Source organism: Perca fluviatilis, chromosome 4 (genome assembly GCF_010015445.1).
Source record: "Perca fluviatilis chromosome 4, GENO_Pfluv_1.0, whole genome shotgun sequence".
Classification (NCBI taxonomy): domain Eukaryota; kingdom Metazoa; phylum Chordata; class Actinopteri; order Perciformes; family Percidae; genus Perca; species Perca fluviatilis.
Genome location: NC_053115.1, coordinates 3,975,094 through 3,988,669, shown reverse-complemented (window position 1 = coordinate 3,988,669; position 13,576 = coordinate 3,975,094). Strand labels below are relative to the sequence as shown.

The 13,576-nt window shown below is 45.8% G+C and overlaps 1 protein-coding gene across 7 annotated transcripts in view; it reads left to right on the top strand.

Moving 5' to 3' along the window:
- Positions 1–13,576, top strand: part of iqsec1b (IQ motif and Sec7 domain ArfGEF 1b) — a 241,601-nt gene that overhangs the window by 202,063 nt on the left and 25,962 nt on the right. For 6 of the 7 annotated variants that reach the window (XM_039797022.1, XM_039797024.1, XM_039797023.1 and 3 more), the window contains 2 exons: positions 7,798–8,077; positions 10,944–12,202. In XM_039797022.1, coding sequence (XP_039652956.1) covers positions 7,798–8,077; positions 10,944–12,202 — 1,539 coding nt within the window. Of the gene's footprint in view, positions 1–610; positions 738–7,797; positions 8,078–10,943; positions 12,203–13,576 lie in introns of those variants that run through there. The other variant, XM_039797025.1, reaches the window with a different exon arrangement.

The following is a 13,576-nucleotide window of genomic DNA, read 5'->3' as shown; positions in this document are numbered from 1 at the left end:
TGGGAGGGGATGTGAGTCAAACGTTCCCTATTAGCTTGGTTATTTGTTTAAAGAATAGCTTGGCGGGTCAACTGGCCAAGCAGCTGTTGCTTCTTCTGCGTTGTCTGTTGGAAGACTGTGGTGGTGATCGTATCGTTTTAAGCACTCTTTGTGAGCCTTTGATCAGCAGTTGTAAAGTAGTGATTCTCAGTAACTGTTTACGTCTTCCATATGAAGCTGGAGGTTGACATCTGAGGTCAGTTACACCAAGTTAAAGCTCACATTACTGCAGCCGTACCTCCCCAGTTACAGCAGCTATAATGGTATATCCAGGGGTTTCCCCCAGGCTTTATCCTTGCCGCCCAGATTCTAATAAAGCCCATCTGATGCTATCACCGCCAGGGCTTGCTCAATCTCTCTTCCATTTTTTCCACTTTGTTGACCCTTCCTGTGTAAGACCCTCCTCATCCATGGGGCACCAGGGCTCCCACTGCTACACGACCCAGTTTCCTCTGGAGGAATTCCCTCCCTCTTCCTGCGAACGCCCCTCCTCATAAGGCTCTGAAGAAAGGCCAGAGCTAGAGAGAGGTGTCCGAGAGTGAGGCTGTGCGGTTAGGCTGCAAAGCTACATTTAACCCAGGGATGGAGTAACAGAGGGCAGGGTGGTGATGGGTCTGGTGTAGGGGCTCAGACGGTAACATGTGGTGTCTGCAGTGTGCCTCTGACAGGTCCTTGTTGGAGCTGGAATCAGACAGCTGGTAAGCCCGACTTTGAGTGTGTGTGTGTGTGTGTGTGTGTGTGTGTGTGTGTGTGTGTGTGTGTGTGTGTGTGTGTGTGTGTGTGTGTGTGTGTGTGTGTGTGTGTGTGTGTGTGTGTGTGTGTGTGTGTGTGCGCGTGTGTGTGTGGTGCGTGTGTGTGTGCTGGACAGTGTTGGGAAGGTTACGCTGAAAATGTAATAGGTTACCGATTTCAAGTTAACCTATTTATAATAGTAGTGTTGGAGCCATTATGTAGCTTTGCTGTTTTGGTTTGTTTATGTACCACGGTGGTGTGACTTATGCATATGCAGTTTTGTGTTTGATCACTGAGTGGAGCATTGTCACCGGAAAGCATAAAGGTAGTCAGCCAGAGGTACACAGGTGGGTGGAAAAGGGGAATGCATACAGCTTTTCACTGTAGTGGCCTGAGGAGTGATTATTAGTGTTTAGAGGGGAAAGCAGAATAAAACCTACCTGCAAAGAAATGGACATATTGAAATATACCTGCGCTACGGTGAGCGTGCATCGTCATAAAGGGAACGGGTCATTCTGAAAGATATTTTAAGTATGGAGTCTATGGACATTGATTTATTGGCAGCCCAAACCACGCGTCAAAGCATTTCTCCCTTTTTCCCACCGCATTGGCCTAATGTAGGTCTGGTTAAAACATTGTGAACATTAAAACATGCCATCCTTTGTTTAAAGGAGGGATAGAGAAAAGGAGAGAGTTGAGGTCCTCCTAATGGAGGAAAAGGATGGTGGGTGAGAGGGGGGAGAGAGAGACCCATCCCTCTGTCTAGAGGAGGTCGGGAGAGAGAGAGAGAGAGAGAGAGAGAGAGAGAGAGAGAGAGAGAGAGAGAGAAAAGAGACAGAGAGAGGGGGATGGGGGAGGGAAGGAGGGATGTTCGGACTGATTTTAAATGTTAGAGACTGGTTATGAAGATATGCAATTTAATTATATAGGACAGCTGAAGGAAGGGGAGCAAGAGCAAAGGGCTGCAGGTCAGAGTTGAACCTGCGACCGCTGTGACAAGGACTGAGCCTTTGTACATGGGGGATGCACACTCTACCAGGTGAGCTATCCAGGTGCCCTAAGAAAATGAATATTATTCAACATATAGGCTAGCTTTTTTAAAGAAAATATTCAGATGTAACCCCCATTGTAATCAGGAACAATTTAACAGATAACTGTAATTTAACTACACATTTTTTTCCCAGTAACTGTAACGGATTACAGTTACCTTTATTTGGTAATTAAATTACGTAACGCCGTTACATGTAAGTTATTCCCCAACACTGGTGCTGTGTGTAGAAGTCGTAACTTTTAATGGCTGCTTCACTTGTACTTTCCCTCGCATTTGGCTCTGAATTTGTCTCATGATGCAAGTTGTACATTTCGCTAATGGTCCCTTCCTCATTCATGGACTGCTGCCAGACTTCACTGAAATCAATTGAGAAAGCATTAATTAATTGCCTTTAATGCGGTGGATTTTGTGCCAGAGTAGAGCTGCTGACAATATCCGCAAGGAGCACACTTTGTGTAAATAAAATGCGCTTCATTTGTGATTTTTTTTTGTTGGTAGTTCATTTCCCCTCTGTGTGCCAAACAAGCGAATGCAGCTGAGTCATATGATACTGTTCTTCATCCAGTGATCTCTAACCCATATTGAATTATCTTAAACTGATTTTAAGAGGAACTCACTCGTGAAAAACAGCCACGGCAGTCGGTGTGAATACATAGCAAAACAAAGAATACCAGAAGAGGCAGGTTTTATGTGCCTGAGTGTCAGGTTGGAGTAATGAATTCACCACTGCGGAGTGACACAGTGTGAAGAGGCTCAATTTGAGGAAGCCTCTCAGTGGCACGAAGAGACCGTGCATCTCCAGGGGAGCTGTTGACACCACAGCTGTCCTCACATCACCTGCCCTCTTCCACTATGAGCACATCATTAAAATTCTATTAGCCAGCAATTTATGCGCAGTCATGGTATCCCTGTAACCCTTTGTGGGTGTTTGAATTGAATACTGTAATTTAATCCAAGGCAGAAGGTGCGGTGGACACCTATTTCATGTGGATGCATTCTCCCATTGCCAGACCTATCTCCACAGCGCTGTGGAGTAAGGTCTGGCTACACCACGGATACATTCTGGCATAGGAGAAAAAAAACCTCTCTGTAAACATATTCTTTGTAAATCTTTACAATCATTCCCCAAAAAACGACGAAGGGATTTTGAGAACGGCAACACACAGAGCAGAAGGTGAGGGCCAAAGCCTGACATGTCAAGGCTTTCGTGGAAATGTACTTACGTTGACCCAGACTAAAGCTTGATTTATGGTTCTGCGGAGGCTCCACACAGAGCTTTCACCGTAGCCTACGTAAGTGGCCTGAAGTTTATACTTGTGCGTTGGTGTGTGCCTAGATCTCTTTAGGACAGTAGCAGGGCTGGCATGTGTGTGTGTGCGTGGGGAGTGTGTGGTAGAGAGAGTGAGAGAGTGACGGCGATTAGCTTCAGAGCGGGTAGCGACTCTAGAGTCCTAGTGAGAGAACCAAAGTGTCTCCCCTGTGCTTTCTGACCACAGTGGGAAATCTTTCGGAGAAGTTACCCCTCTCCTTGATTTCATGTATGTGTACTTAGATTTTTCAAGAGGTGCGCGTCAGGCTACGTCGCAGGGTCTGGCGTAGGTCTGCGTCTCCACGTACTTACGTACGTAGCCACGGCGTAGATTTTATGCAGAAGCATAAATATCTCTTAATGTGGATGTAATCCCTGACAAATAAAGGGACCCTCCACTGATATAACTGTATATCCCAAAGTTAATTTAGCAGTCACAGGGAGTACTACGCAGCTTGTGAAAACAGTTGTAGAATTTCTTCTGTGACTCTGGAGCAGCTTTAAGTCAGAAAATGACTCAAGTGACGTAAGAAGGCATGACCCACCTCTGATTGGTTTGATCGGTTGGTTGGGTTAAGGCATGAGACTGAGATTGGTTAAGGTTAGGAATATGAGGGTAAGGGTTAGGGTGGGTCATGCCTTTGACTGCCCTCCAGACCCTCTGCATCCCAAATGACAGAATGAGCTGGTAAAGAGGCAGACAGGGCCGGACGAACGGTAAAATAAACTTTATGGATTTGTTGACGACCACGACTCACTGATGCAGCTGCCCACTGGGATTTGTCCCAGTATGCCAGATGGCCAGTACACTGCTCATTTTCGGGCCATGGTCTGGGACTTCACTAGGGAAACTTAAATAGAAGTCTTTGTAGTATAGGGTTAGTGCTTTAGTTGTACTGTGTTAAGGCAAGATAAAACAGAAACCCATTTTCTTTTAATATTATGATGACATTTCATTGCATCAATGGAGGGCAAACCCATTTTCTGTCCATGTGATGATGACTCGCAGTTTGTTGAGAATTAGGTTCCCTCTGTCTTGACATATTCTAAGAACTTTGGACTCCCATTCGTTCTCTTCTGACCTTTTTATCCAGTTCGTTTCTGCCTTTTAAATGGGATTTTTTTGTGGGGGAAGGATATTCATTTTAATGAGGCTGGATGAATGCCTGGCACCGACTGTAGAAGTCTCTCAGTTTAGTCGACAAGGATGACCAAGTCTCTCTCTCCCTGTCTCTCCCTCTCCATCTCTCTCTCCCTCTTTCTCCCCCCCAGTCGAAGGGAAAAAGGGAATTGAATCAGTAACACTTGGACTGCTGAGTGTGTTCATACATATTGAAATTGAAAGTGTCTTTTATATTTTGCAAGGAATGGTTATCCTCAACCACACTCTTTCCTATTATGGTGAAGCTATTTTTTCTTTAAACACACTACATGGTTCTTTATTGTGTAACTAAGAGCAGAACATCTCGTTCAGTAACTCGTAATGCAACAAAACCAGCTAACGGAAGACATAAACATGCTTGACAATTAAGTGCTATCATGCTTTCAGAGTACCTAGAGGCGTCTGCCTACTCTTGCTTTGAGCTGAGTGCCACATTTCAAGCATGCTAAACCTCTCTTCCATCTAAACAAATGGACATTTCCAATTAGACATCCTCTGCTGTAGCAGACGTATTACAGCCCACCTTCAGTCTTATTAAGGGGCACTTTCTGTCTGATTAGATTGGTTCCTTTTCTAATTAAAAAAATGTGTTGAGGATGTATAGGGAGGAGAACGAAGATGCTGAGAGGGTTTTTATAATGAGTATCGAGTGTCCAGCTCAAAGAGAAACAACCTTTTTTTTATAATGATGTTATCTGCACGACGGAGCCTCAGCTTTCCTCACTGTGACTTGGCTCAAAGTGCCAAGTCCTCCAGAAGACATGACAGCATAGATTGTTTCTCATGGCCTTGTAAAATAACTCATATTGTTTGTCAGTGCCTTCCAAATCCGTTAGAAATTACTGTTACAGATATCATATTTAACCCCATCTGATCTGTTCCCGCTGTGGTCAAAGTAATGTTACGTTTAGGCACAAAAGCTACATGGTAAACGTTTGGAAAAGGGTGCAGTCATGGTTACTGTAAGAAAAAGCCAACGTTGACTGTTTCTAGGAAATGAGAGAGCCAATCTGTTTAACACAACCGATAAAGTTCACAAATTCACCGTAGCCTCAACCAATGGCGCACTAGCAACAGAGTTTTTCGGAAATGTTCCAATCCGCAAATGCCAAATGACCTCTTTCCCAGCCTACGGCAGGAGCACAGCCTTTTCACAACCTTTTCCCCATCGGCATTTGGCAAAGCCCCGCCCTACCGGTGGTGGAAGAAGTATTCACGCTAAATGCACTGAAAGACAGCATTGAAAATGTTACTTAAGTAAAAGTATGTAAGTGTCATCAGGAAAACGTAACTTAAAGTATTAAAAGTAAAAGTACCCGATGCAGAAAAATCCTCACGTTCTAAACTAAGTGTTTAGTCTTTCATTCCAGCTGTACATGTAGGTCTCTATATTGTTGGGTAGTTTAATTTACAATAAAACATTGTATTTTATAAATGACATGTGTTTTGTCTAAGTAACTAAAGCTGTAACAGATGAATGTAATGGAGTAAAAAGTCCAATATTTCTCTCTGAAATGTAGCGGAGTAGAAGTAGAAAGTGGCATGAAAAGAAAAGACTCAAGTAAAGTACAAGTACCTCAAATTTGTACTTAAGTATAGTACTTGAGGAAAGGTACATAGTTACATTCCACCACTGCGCCCTATTCTGCGTCTGATTGGCTAGCACTCGGTTCCTTCTTCACAGAATGTGGCGTGAAGGAGAAGAATAACTCTGCCTGAGCGGACTCGTAGATGCTGACAGGCTTAATGCTGACATGGCTCGCTGATTAACAAGACTATTATAAAGGTTGCCGACGCCTGATATATACTGTATATTACTTTTTTAGTAAGATAATAAATTTGGTTTAGGACCTATTCAGATGCCTTCCTTGTTCTCGTGTCAGCAATTCGTCTTTCCTGAGCTGTCTTTCAGTGCATTTAAGTATTATATATGTCTCTTTATAGCCTAATGTGCATTTAGTCTTCTTTTATTGGCATCCAATATCTGCGTCTGTACAAAGAAAAAGCTAATTAAAAATCAAGGTTTCTGTCTCTGGAGAGGGACAGCTTGTTATTGTGTTATTTCACAGATGGCAGAGCAGGTTGCTGGTTTTTCTTTACAGTTAAAATGGCTTTGGATTCCTCCAAGTGGTAGTTATTGAGCTGTGTCCCAAGTATCAAACATGTTATCCCTCTCAGCTAATCACACAACAGTCTAAGAGGTGCGGAGGAAGTGAACATATTTGACATTTAGCTGCTGCAGTCTGTCCCGGTTGGTGTTTGTGCTGCTGTTAGCCGACCAAGATCCTTATTGATCTTAATATTAATTTAAAGGTGCTGCTTCACGTGCTTTCAATCTTGACATTGTGTCGCTCAGTTTTTCACTGAAAGATTGAGCTGCTGATAGACTATATCCACGATGTTCCACTTCCGGGATTACTCCGGTGCCGTCCGAAATTCCGCAGGATATCCCTTTTTTCCACCGGATGTCCGTTACCTTCGGCTTTCTCTGTGTTGGCGTTCTTACCTCCGGTGGATCTGGAGGACTATGGTTACCTGGTCCTCAGATCTCTGCAGGGTAAATCCAGACAGCTATCTAGACTATCTGTCCAATCTGAGTTTTCTGTTGCACGACTAAAACAACCTTTGAACGTACACACGTTCCACCAAAACTACTTCTAATTTGCAGCGGCGTCGATGCTCCTTCCGGCGATTAGCGCCGCCCAAGACGATTGTGATTGGTTTAAAGAAATCCTCCCATCCCAGAATGCTGCGTGGACTAGTCAGACCCGCCTCCGCAGCGCCGTGGAGGAAGGTCTGGCAATGCGAGACCAAGCTGCTGATAACATCCTTGTGATTTCAGTGTTTTTTGTGCCTTATGTTGGATCTTTGGTATTCATAATTTATTCAAAGGCATCAAGATACAGTATGGCAGTCTCATAGCTGTTTAGAATGGGTTGAGTTATTTTCTGCATTGTAAAGGGAATGAGTAAAGACGACAGGCAGGGTGTTGTGGGATTTCCCACAAGTACGACATTCAGTACATAATTACAAATACACACTGATATAACTTGAGTAGCATAATACAAACTAGACACACATTTGGCATTACTTAACATTACAATAGTCTTTTCTTACGCCCTGTTTTTTTGCAATAATGTGTTATAATAAAGTTCCTTGTCTTAATAAAGGACTATTAGCAGGCAACTGGAAAGTGTTACCTTGCACTATATTGTTTAGATGGGGTTAGGGTTAGAGGGTTAGACACACTGAAAAATAGACAAAAATAGACAAAGACACACTGAAAAATTATCAAAATAGCTATGATTAGGAAAAGAAATCTTCAGACTGCTGCTCTAGATTCTCTCACTCATACTGTACGTATATATACCCTGCCAGCAGTGTCAAATTTCCCGTTTTCCATCTGTCACAAGCTCGCTGAAACGCAAAGCAGTGCATGCCCTCAGAATGATTAAACAGCAAAACTAACCCTGCGTGCTCTCTGTGTGTGGTTTCTCTTTGCAGTGTGGAAGGTGATGCTCCAGGCAGCGAGGTGGGCACCTCTGTGGACCCCAGCAGCGGCTACAGTTGCATCCCAGTGACCCGCAGCGGCGGGCTCGGCCCCGACCACCTGGACAGCCAGCTCTACGGACACATCTTGCTGCCCGGCCACCTGCGTCCCCGCCGACCCAAGCTCCAGCACTCCCAGTCCATCCTCCGCAAGCAGGCCGAGGAAGAGGCCATCAAGCGCTCGCGCTCGCTCTCCGAGAGCTATGAGCTCTCATCGGACCTACAGGACAAGCAGGTGAGGGGGTGTACACAAAGACAACTTCCATCTGTAAACACAAACAATATCAGGCTGGTTGATGTGTTTGAAACAATATCACAATGCAATTCACACCAAAACGTATGATATCCTTCAAAATTAGGAGAGTGCTGGCTGGTCACGTGACGCCAGCTGGCTATCGGTACAGATCCTCTTTTGCGACACAACTGACGCGTGGTGTCGCGATGCCTCCCCTCATTTGTACGTTGATGGGCGCTCCTTTTTCCTCCATTTTTGCAACGTCTAGCAGAAAAAGGATCCCACGTTCTCCCCGTGTCCTCTGTGCTCTACTTCTACTGGATAGTCGCGTCACGTTCAACGGATTCATTTGCATAAAGCTGGGCATCGGCCAGCTTTTTGACGCGCAACATTTTCTCAAATGTAGCGCCGCCTTCCCGGAATGCTTTGCGTGCACGTTGAAGTCGCTTGACGTCACCCATAGGAATAGAGTGGAGCGTGGTGCGACAGAAACGTTGCATGGACAAATGGATCTGTATGAGGTTCATGACGCCGAGCGGCAGCTGCTAGAGTTTTAGCCGCTACAGAGCTTCAGGACGCGGGCTACAGACCTCCGTATCAGCGGCAGTTAGCAGATGTGTTTAGCAGAAAATGGGTGACTTTGAGCCAGGTACAGAGTCTTTAGTTTTCCCCGGGAAGCGAACTCCGCTCCCTGGCCTGAAAGTCCTGCGTGTTAACACCCGACCACCTCCCTACGCGTCTCCCAGCTGCTGCTTAAAGCGCCTATATTATGCTCATTTTCAGGTTCATAACTGTATTTTAAAGTTGTACCAGAATAGGTTTACATGGTTTAATTTTCAAAAAACACCATATTTTTGTTGTACTGCACAGCTCTCTCTCACTGCTGCAGATCCTCTTTTCACCTGGTTTCTGTTTTAGCTACAGAGTGAGACCTCTTTTCATCTTCTTCTTCTGTACTATCTTTGATTGCACTCGCACATGCGCAGTAGCTCAGATGTAGAGCATGTCAGCTAGCTAACTCTAGAGACAGTAAAAGAAAGGCTGTTTCTACAACTTTGGTCAGTTACAAGGCAGGATTAGCTGGGAGACTTCTAAATGAGGGCGCACATGTAAGTAGTCCTTTTATAGATTATGGTGAACTTGTGTGTGTTGTAGCAGATTTTGCTATTGAGAACGACGTAGCATGCTAGCGTTAGCGTTAGCATGCTAATGCTAACGGTTAGCATGCTAACGAGCTAACGGTTGTGGTTAGCCAGCTCATTTCGGACTGTGACGTCACAGTCCGAGCCGATTTTGAACAGCTCACTAGGAGACTGAAGGCAGGACACATTCAGAAACTGTATCTCACTCAAAACAGCATGGATGGATTTTTTTCAAAGTTTGTATGTGTGTGGAAGCACCAGAGACACAAAATAACACCCCAAATCCCAGAAAAAGTGATTTTTTCATAATATGGGCACTTTAAACGACTTATGTGGAAGCAGGGCTGAGATAGGGGGCTGATGTAAAACAGCCCTGGACACCGTCCTATTGATAGGTATATAACTGTAGTGTAATGGTCTATTTCTCAGTCATAGTTTAGTGTACACTATGTAATATACACCTGACTGATTCCTTTCCGGTATGGTCATTTTCTTCCTTTCTTAAAGGTCCTATGACATGGTGCTCTTTGGATGCTTTTATATAGACCTTAGTGGTCCCCTAATACTGTATCTGAAGTCTCTTTCCCGAAATTCAGCCTTGGAGCAGAATTACAGCCATTAGAACCAGTCCTACAATGAGCTTTCCTTAGGATGTGCCATTTCTGTGTCTGAAGCTATTGAGGAGGAGAGTGGGAGGGGCAAGGTGGAGGGTGGGGGTGTGGCCTTGACCAACTGCCACTTTTCTCGTTTGAAAGCCATGATGTGAGAGAAAGGGGAGGTAACCTTGCTCCTTATGACCTCATAACAAGCAGATTCCAAAACGGCCCATCTGATCATTAATTTTCTCAAAGGCAGAGCAGGATACCCAGGGCTCGGTTTACACCTATCACCATTTCTAGCCACTGGGGGACCATAGACAGGCTGGGGGAACTCATTTTAATGTTAAAAAACCTCATAAAGTGAAATTTTCATGCCATGGGACCTTTAAATGAACGATATTTAAACACTACACCCACTATTAATCAATTTATATTTTAGTGCTCTAATACTTGAATCTTTTCTAGTATGTCTTTAATACATCTTAATTTGTGGTCTTTTTTATGTCCAACAGCACCACAGTCCCCAACTATAATCATATTTTTCCTCTAAATCTTGTTTTTGATTGTTCTTCCAGAGCAATTCTTCATCATTATTCGGGCCATTACCAGTTTATCGGTCAAAGTGGGTTCCCATCACAGTTCAACATTATTCATCTTCCCCGGGGATCTATGTATTTGAGTCTAATAAACCCTAAATTGCAGCCATTTTTAAATGCCATCAACACTGTTTTTAGTTTTCTAAGGCATGGCAAAAGCAGATAAGACAACAAAACCATTTGTCATTCTGTCTAATGTGTGTTTCCAAAGGTTAAATTCTTACTTTTGTAGCCAGGTGAAAACAGCTTTTGTAAAGTAAATTCTCTAGATGAAGAGTTATTTTAAGTGATAGACCAAACTTTTTTTTTTTTGTCTACAGGCTTGACAAAATACTCTTAAATCAGGGTCCATTAACTAGCTTTTTTCTTTATCTTTATCACATTACCAAAGTTCTGTACTTTGTACTATATCAACTGCAGCCCCCTTGAGGGGGGCCCGGACCACAGGTTGGGAACCACTGACGTAGGCTATTCCCAGGTGTATTCCTCAGACGCATTTATGACACCAACTTTCCTTCTCTACCTGCAGGTGGAGATGCTAGAGCGTAAATATGGTGGGCGGTTCATAACCCGGCATGCAGCCCGCACCATCCAGACAGCCTTCCGCCAGTACCAGATGAACAAGAACTTTGAGCGTCTTAGAAGTTCTATGTCTGAGAACCGTATGTCTAGACGGATCGTCCTATCAAATATGAGAATGCAGTTTTCCTTTGAAGGACCTGAAAAAGTCCACAGCTCCTACTTCGAGGGAAAGCAGGTCTCGCTAACAGATGACGGCACCAAGATCGGTGCGCTGGTGCAGTCAGAGCACGGGGGGGAGATAGTGCAGGCCAAGACCCCTACGACACAGAGCGACTTCACAGACGCTATCACAGAACTAGAAGACGCCTTCTCAAGGCAGGTCAAATCTCTAGCCGAGTCCATAGACGACGCTCTGAACTGTCGCAGCCTGCACGGTGACGACAGCCAGTCGGAGCCGGGGAGAGGCCACCAGGATGTGGACAGAGAGGTCAGCTGCCAGGTGAAACCCTCGCACCCCGCTTCAGAACACCGCAAACTGGATGAGATGACGGCGTCTTACAGCGACGTCACCCTTTACATCGACGAAGAGGAACTGTCGCCGCCGCTGCCCCTGTCTCAGTCTGTGGACCGACCTTCCAGCACAGAATCCGACTTGCGTCAGCGTTCCCTCAACTCTTCCCAGGACTACTGGTCACTGGCTCATAAGGATGAGAAAGGGGACACGGACACCAGCTGCCGCAGTACACCATCTCTGGAGTGCCAAGAGCAGCGCTTGCGGGTAGACCACCTACCCTTACTGACCATCGAGCCTCCGAGCGACAGCTCGGTGGAGCTGAGCGACCGTTCTGACCACAGTTCTTTGAAGAGGCAGAACGCCTACGACCGTAGCCTCACAAAGCAGCAGAGCAGCCCCAAAAACATCAGCCACAGCCTGCCGCCGCGAGGGCCTTCGAGAGAAGAGGACGCCACCCGCCATCGGCCACGGCAACTGGAGGCCCATTTGGCCATCAACGGCACCGCGAACCGGCAGAGCAAGTCCGAGTCGGATTTCTCCGACGGCGACAACGACAGCATCAACAGCACGTCCAACTCCAATGACACCATCAACTGCAGTTCCGAGTCCTCGTCCAGGGACAGCCTGAGGGAGCAGACGCTCAGCAAGCAGACGTACCACAAAGAGACTCGCAACAGCTGGGACTCACCTGCGTTCAGTAACGACATCATCCGCAAGAGGCACTACCGCATTGGCCTAAACCTCTTCAACAAGTACGTACATTCCACTACACGAGACATTTCATTAACAAACTGCTCACACAGAGCCAGACACAATCTGACACGTTGTTTGGGTAACACTTAATAATAACCATCGCTAATAAATTTGTTTGTTAAAAAGTTAATAGCAACCAGACTAACAGTAAAAATTTCTGTTAAAGGAATACGCCACCGTTTGTTGAAATAGTTCTTATCACGGTCTCTCCTGGCTGTAGATAGGTGGGCCAACGCATTTTTTGTCTCAGTGCAAGTAATTAGGCTGTTTTTTAGTCTTTTGTTGGCTCACTTTTACTCACAACATGCTAACCTGCAACATAGGATTCCATTCACTACGCTAAGCTAACTAGTGGCGGCGCTGCTGGTGTTGCACCGGACTAAAACGATGCATGCACAAAAAATGCATTGGCCCACCTATCTACAGCTAGAGGAGACCCCACCTATCTACAGCTAGGGGAGACCTCACCTATCTACAGCTAGAGGAGACCCCACCTATCTACAGCTAGGGGAGACCTCACCTATCTACAGCTAGAGGAGACCCCACCTATCTACAGCTAGGGGAGACCCAACCTATCTACAGCTAGAGGAGACCCTACCTATCTACAGCTAGAGGAGACCCCACCTATCTACAGCTAGGGGAGACCCCACCTATCTACAGCTAGAGGAGACCCAACCGCCTAAGTCGCAGGAGACCCTACCTATCTACAGCTAGAGGAGACCCTACCTATCTACAGCTTGAGGAGACCCCACCTATCTACAGCTAGGGGAGACCCCACCTATCTACAGCTAGAGGAGACCCAACCTATCTACAGCTAGAGGAGACCCCACCTATCTACAGCTAGAGGAGACCCTACCTATCTACAGCTTGAGGAGACCCCACCTATCTACAGCTAGGGGAGACCCCACCTATCTACAGCTAGAGGAGACCCCACCTATCTACAGCTAGGAGACCCCACCTATCTACAGCTAGAGGAGACCCCACCTATCTACAGCTAGAGGAGACCCCACCTATCTACAGCTAGAGGAGACCCAACCTATCTACAGCTAGAGGAGACCCTACCTATCTACAGCTTGAGGAGACCCCACCTATCTACAGCTAGGGGAGACCCCACCTATCTACAGGAGACCCCACCTATCTACAGCTAGAGGAGACCCCACCTATCTACAGCTAGGGGAGACCCCACCTATCTACAGCTAGAGGAGACCCCACCTATCTACAGCTAGAGGAGACCTCACCTATCTACAGCTAGGGGAGACCCCACCTATCTACAGCTAGGGGAGACCCCACCTATCTACAGCTAGAGGAGACCCCACCTATCTACAGCTAGGGGAGACCGTGATAAGACCTATTTCAACAAACGGTGGCGTATC